The sequence below is a fragment of the Arachis stenosperma genome, chromosome 10 (genome assembly GCF_014773155.1).
Source record: "Arachis stenosperma cultivar V10309 chromosome 10, arast.V10309.gnm1.PFL2, whole genome shotgun sequence".
Lineage (NCBI taxonomy): Eukaryota > Viridiplantae > Streptophyta > Magnoliopsida > Fabales > Fabaceae > Arachis > Arachis stenosperma.
The window spans coordinates 12,081,831-12,088,804 of NC_080386.1; the positions used below are offsets into that span (position 1 = coordinate 12,081,831).

The 6,974-nt window shown below is 30.6% G+C and overlaps 1 protein-coding gene across 1 annotated transcript; it reads left to right on the forward strand.

Moving 5' to 3' along the window:
• The first annotated feature begins 1,310 nt into the window (after positions 1-1,310).
• LOC130956767 (protein MIZU-KUSSEI 1-like) lies at positions 1,311-2,051 on the forward strand. Its single transcript, XM_057883757.1, has one exon. It carries the CDS (start codon positions 1,374-1,376, stop codon positions 2,049-2,051), a length of 678 nt encoding a protein of 225 aa, XP_057739740.1. The 5' UTR covers positions 1,311-1,373.
• Positions 2,052-6,974: the final 4,923 nt, after the last annotated feature.

Genomic DNA, 6,974 nt, shown 5'->3' on the forward strand with positions numbered 1-6,974 from the left:
ATTTTAGTATATATTATATATAGTATTTTTGTTTTAGGATATATCAAATGTGATAGAAAAGATTATTAGTACACACATATAATGTGTGCTGACATCTAATTTTTAAAATTTTTTGGTTTTAGTGTGTCTATTCTCACATTGTCAATATTCAATTTCTATTATTTTTAACCTTTAAATTATATTGCATGTTAATTCGTCTAGTTTCCAAATCATTTGTTTTATCAGCTTGGGGATTCATACTACGTCAAGAAGTAAAAAAATAAATAAATAATTATTTTGATACAATTTGTACTAACATTTAATTTTATTACAATTTTTAAATTTTAGTATGTTTAATTTACTCTCACTTCAACATTCAAACTCCATTTTAATCTCTGAATTATTCATTTCTCCATAATATATATTCGGATCTTCTGATTATATCTATACTTCTTATTAGTTTTTTCACTCTTTAAAAGTTGAGTAGCCTTCATCCACTTAATCCAGAATTATGTCACAAAAGGATATTCCTATGATGAATCTTGACACTAACTATGCATTAATGGCTGGTTAGCTACTAGAACCTCACAATCTACCTCATAATTGAGACAGGAAGGTGAACAAATGTTTTTTCATCAAATTTCAACCAGATTAAAAAGTATATTAAGTGATTATATCTTATAAATCAGGTATTAACTAACGTTCTCTCTATTTTCCTAAAAATGTTTGCCTTCTAGATTTTTTCTTTTAAAAATTATTGATTTTTTACTTTTTAATAACTGAAACACAAATTTTATGAAAGAAATACATAAATTTCTTATAAGAAATAGAAAAAATTTTTAACAAAAAATTACAGAAATATCTTTAATAAAAATACAGATATTTTGTATAAATAATAAAATATAAAGACAATAAACAAAATAAGAAGAAATAAAATGTTAAAAGATCATCAGAATTTATTATTTTTGGTCATTAATCCGTCTTTAATATTTAAAAATATGAGATAAAATATGTTGTTAAATTATTAAATTAAATAAATTAAACTAATTAAATTAATGACTAAAAATAATAAATTCTTATAGGTCGAACATTTCTCCAAATATATTCAGAGAGAATGGAGAGAGAAGAAAAAAGAAAAAAAAAGAACAGAATAAAAAAATGAAAAAAAAAACCCTCAAAAGTTTAGTTATATAAGAAGCTATATCTACCTAGCATTACTTATTGTATAAAACCACTTTATGAATTAAATGATTTGCATTCAACACTATATATAATTATATATACACACACCCCAACACACAAAGAAATTAACAAAACTCGTTATAGTACATATTATTGGTGACATCATTGGCGCTACAATTTCTGTAATTAAGAAAAAGGAACGAAAAAAATACATGGCCTTCTCAATAGGTGCTACTACTACGAGTAGCAGAAGCATCAACAATGGCGTGACCACAGTGGATTGCCACAAACAAGTTCGATCATGGAGGCTCCTACGTTACCTGGTGGCACTCCTTATCCCAACATGTAACTGCATTGAACAAAAACAAGAAAGCTTTGAGCACAAGAAAATCATGAGAGGCGCCGCCTCAACTACCAGCACCATCACAGGCACAATTTTCGGTTACCGGAAGGGGAAGGTAAGTTTCTGCATCCAATCGAACTCGAACTCATCGGAACCGATTCTCCTTCTTGAATTGGCGGTTCCAACGACGATCTTGGCCAAGGAAATGCGAGGAGGAACACTGAGAATAGTTCTTGAGAGTAGTTGCAGTTATAACAAGAATCTGTTTTCGACGCCGCTTTGGACCATGTATTGCAACGGAAGGAAAGTTGGTTACGCCGTTAATCGAAGACCGTTGAATTCTGATCTGGAAGCGTTAAAGTTGATGCGTTCTGTTTCAGTTGGAACTGGCGTTATAAATAATGAACAAGATAATGAGCTTATGTATCTAAGAGCATCGTTTCAAAGGGTTCGTGGAACTTCAAATTCTGAATCTTTTCATTTGATTGATCCAGAAGGGTGCATTGGACAGGAGCTAAGTATTTTCTTTTTTCGCTCACCCAGATGATCATCTTCGATCTCTATATGTAAAGTTTCTTCAATTTCTTTCATGTTTTTTTTTTTTTTTTGAGCTGTGCCTGCAATTTGCATCGCGTGCATGGCATGGCTTTATCTTTTGTCTATTATTATAATTTTGATCTTTATTTTTACCCTGCTACCTCTTGGCTGGGTTTTTTATTATTTAAATAAAAAATTAAATATTTACCAATTTAAATAAAATTTGTATATTTAGTTGTATTTTCATAAGATGCAAATATGATATATTGAATTTTTGTTATTTATAGCTGCAAAAATAAGAAAAAAATTTTAAAATTTAAGCCATTTTCATATTTGGAGGTCAAAAAATTGTATTAGACATTTTCTTCCATTTTCACTTGTAGAAACTGCCAAAACAAATTACATTTTCTCTCCTATCTTCACATTTCAAGACTGCGAAAATAAATTCTTTTTCGCATTTTAATTGTGAAAATGTACCAAAATGATTACTTAAAAGTTCTCGCATTCTCTTTTGCAGAACAACAACAAAACCTTATTATACTAGTAGAGTTGGCTACATATGTTATTGAGCTTTATCATGTATCATGTTTACAGAGAGACTATTTATATATAGATCTCGTTTGACCACCTCATGGATGGTCTTCCTATGTCTTCTTCTGCCTTTCATCTCTTATCCATCTTCCATCTTATCCACCCTCCTGACTGGATACTCTGTCGATCTTCTTCTCAAATGTCCAAACCACCTGAGACACAATTTTACCATTTTTTTTTTACAATAGGTGTTACTCCAACTCTCTTTCTTATATCTTCTTTTCTTATTTTATCCAATTGTATATGACCACTCATCCATCTCAACATCTTCATCTCTGCCACACTTAACTTATGTTCGTGCTGCCTTTTGGCCATCCAACACTTTGTACCATGAAGCATAACCGGTCTAATAGCAGTGCGATAGAATTTACCTTTAAATTTTAAAGGCACTTTTTTGTCACATATTAAACTAGACGCACTCCGCCATTTTGACCAACCTGCTTAGATCCTATGATTTACATCCTACTCAATCTCTCCACTATCTTGGATGATGCCCCAAGATATTTAAAACTTTTAACTTTTTGTAGGATGTTTTCTCCAATCTTCACCTCTGTATTAGGGTTTTCCTTCGACGGTCGAACTTACATTCTATATATTCTGTCTTACTACGTCTTATTTGTAAGATCCCATATTTTTTTTGGAAATTAATTAATAACTTATTTATGATTTATTTTATTTATTCGAGAATATATTTTCAGAGATTTTTATATTAATTAAGTACTTTCTTATTATTGATTTAAAACTTTAACGATTGAAAAATAACGAGAGTTTTATCCGCTTTAATTTGAATAATTAGATTTTGAATTTTATTTTATGATTTAAAGGAAATTAATTTAATTATCTATAGTTATTAAATTAGAGTATTTAATTGAAAATAAATTTGTAAATTGATAATTAAATAGTATTTTTATAGATATTATTATTGGATTAAAATTTGGTTTTCAATTACTCTATTACCCTAATTTTATTAAAATGACTAAACTACCCCAAATTTTCCATTTCATACACAAAATTCTAATTCCCCAATCAAATCATAACCTTAATTTAAAAAACACATACACAAAATCCTAATCTCCACTGCCTCACCGCCACTAATCACTAACCGCCTCCAAGCCCCATATACACACACATACACACGGAAGAAACGAAGTAAGAAAGAGAGAGGAAGAGAACTGCGGAGGGAGAAGAGAGCGGACATCGCGGAGAGAGAGAGAGAGATGTGTCGCTGAGCCAAAGCCGCTGCTGGGGAATCCTCGTCGCTGCACTCGTGCTTTGCCATTACCGTTTTGCCTTCTATCTAGCCCGAACCACCGCGCGAGGGAGCTAAGGGAGAAGATGCCGCCACTGCTATCAGCTTCGTCGCGCTGGTCTTGGTCGCCGTCATTGAAGCCATGCAAGAAGGGAGCCGCTGCTGTAGTGAAGGACGTCACATCATTACCGCCAAACTGCATGCATTGTCGCTACAGTTGGAGGAAGCCCGTGTCGCCGTCTTTTTCGCTGCTACTGTCGGAGAAGCCTGGAGAGAGAGAGAGAGAGAGAGAGAGAGAGAGAGAGAGAGAGAGAGAGAGAGAGAGAGAGGAGGAGGAGTTTTTGTCGCCGTTGGAGCTCCGCTGCTGTTGTCGCCATGGCCACCGCACCTCTGGCTACCGGGAACGGTTTTGTGGTCACCAGAACCTTTGCTTGAGCCGTTGCCGTTTGGTGTGGTCATTTCTCCTTGGTTATGGTAAGCGTTTCGTTTCATAACCGTTGAAAATTAGTATTCTATCATGTTTGGCTAGAGATGATGAGATTTTGGCAACGTAGGGTCGTGTTCCGGTTGTTGCGAGTCGTGATTGAAGCTGTCGTTGTTGCGAGCCAGGAGAACAATGAGTTTGTTACACATTTGAGTTTCTGAGTTTTGACAATCGAGGTAGGGACATTTTCTTAAATTCATTTTACTTTCAAGAGTTATTATAAGTCGATAATAGTATGAAAAATATATTTTTATAATTATGTGAGTCTTATGAATTGAATTAAACTGTTTGGATAGATGTGATTATTTATTTGATTAATTTATTGAATTATTGAGAGAGTTGGTTATTCTAATTTGTTGTTTTAGATTGTTGAATTGGTCATTGTTAAACTGGTTTCTTGAATTTAGTTTCTAAATTATGATAGGATGATTTGAGAATATTAGAATTAGTTTGTTTGAATTATCGAAAATGATTATGAGAATTGGATATGAAAATTGATTTGATTTCGTAAGCAGTTTGATTTTATAAATGTGTTGACATTAGAAATGAGTTTTATTTATTGAAAATAAATTGAAATAGAAATAAATTGATTTTGAAATGATTTGACATTGAACCTCATCTGATATTGAAATTGGTTTAAAAATTAGAAAGGATTTGATCTTTGATAATTGTTTGATATTGAAGCTAGTTGAGAACAGGTTGAAAAATGTGATTTTGATAGAATCCGTAAAGGTGACATTGTCCGAATTTTAATGGATATGCTGCCCAAATTTTTTTAAAAATTGGAGACTTCTTTTAAAGTAGTTATTTAGAAAGATTGAGATTTAAGGATTATACGACTTGTTTTTGAGTTATTAAGAAAAAGATTATATTTTGAGTTTGAATTATTAATGAACGGAATGGGAAGAATGATGACGATTGAATTTGAATGATGATGAGATTTGATTTTAAAAGTATGATTTTTTGAATGGATTGAATAATATCCAGAAATGAATTTGAAAATGAAATTGAATTTGATTAAGAGTTGGGACCCAAAAAAAGAGGCAAGGACGTTGTCCACTCGCTCCGAGAAAGAGATGAGGAATAAGAATGAAGAAAATTGAGTTTGATTATGAAATTGAATAAATATGATAAATGAAAATGGTTGAGGATGATTGATGACAAGTATGTCTGTGTTTTCTCTCTGGTTGTAAGGGTGACAGGGCACCTATTCCCTCTAATAGTGATAGGGCACATAATCCCTCTAATAGTGACAGGGCACGTACTCCCTCTAATGATTTTAATGCGCAACAGAGAAATTGTGTCTGAATTAGCTACCAGACATGTCGGGTTTAGCTATATAACCAACAAATAAGCTTATTAGCCATAGAGAAGACATGCATCATATGCATTTAATTTGAATGCTTTGTTTGAGCTTGAATTTATTTTAGTTTGTCTAATTGTTTAATTGTTATTAACTGCTATCTGAGCTACTTGCAGTAATCGCATGTTATCTATGCCTGTGTTTTTCTTGTGTGTTTTGTCTGTATTTGCTCTAATATGATACTTTTGAGATTGAATTTTAGTGCTGAATGAATGAAAAATGCTAATTGGTTGTGTGAATGGGTATGAGCATTTTCCCCTTTTTGCTCGTAGGTTTCATTAGTTGATTTGGAAATTATTATTTAGACTCGATTTTTGGAATTCATTTTTAATATTGGGTCTGTATTAGTGTAATCTATCAAAATATCTAAAAAATTGTATTTAACGTCGTTATAAAAATATACAAAATGTCAATTTTTTTAATTAAAAAAATAAAAAACATCAAAACGTCAATGATGTTTTTTTATTCCTAATTTAAAAAAAATTACCCCATATATAACGGTTCTGCCGTTTTGTGAAAAATATATATATATATATATATATATATATTTTATTTTATAAATGAAAACGGCATCGCCGTTTTGTATTTAACAAATTTAAAAATTATTTTTACATACAAAACGTTTTGTATCTTTTAAAACGTAAAAAATTATCTCATATAAAAATAAAATTTACATACACTAAAATATTGGGGTACATCACACAATTTGTTCTAATATAAAAAAAATAATCCGATTTTTGTTGTTTGAGATATCTATTTTTTTTTGTTATTTACTTTTAAAATTTCACAAGCTGAATTTTTGTATGATATTCTTATTAAAAAAAAAACTTTTGATATATAGACTGGTACCAGAAATTTTGTAACCAACATTAATTTTGATAACCTGAATTCAGGTAATTTTATAATAGAACAAAGTTTGCAAAATTTATAACCGTTTTTTAACCTCTGATTAGAGCTAGTTAGAAATTGAATGAATAATTACGGGAGGTTCAACATGTACAATTTTATTTTACCAATATAATAATTATCTTATATGTATTATTATTCTAATATAGTTCATCTTATAAGAGGTAATAATTTTATGATTGTAAATCAGTATGTAAATATGCCTCAAATATTATTTATGTATTTATCATACTTCAAAGTCTAATTAAATGATAAAATTAATTAAAAAATATAATATTTTAAATGATAACTATAAAGCATATTATGTTTATTCTCAAATAAAAAAAATATTAGATCTTAA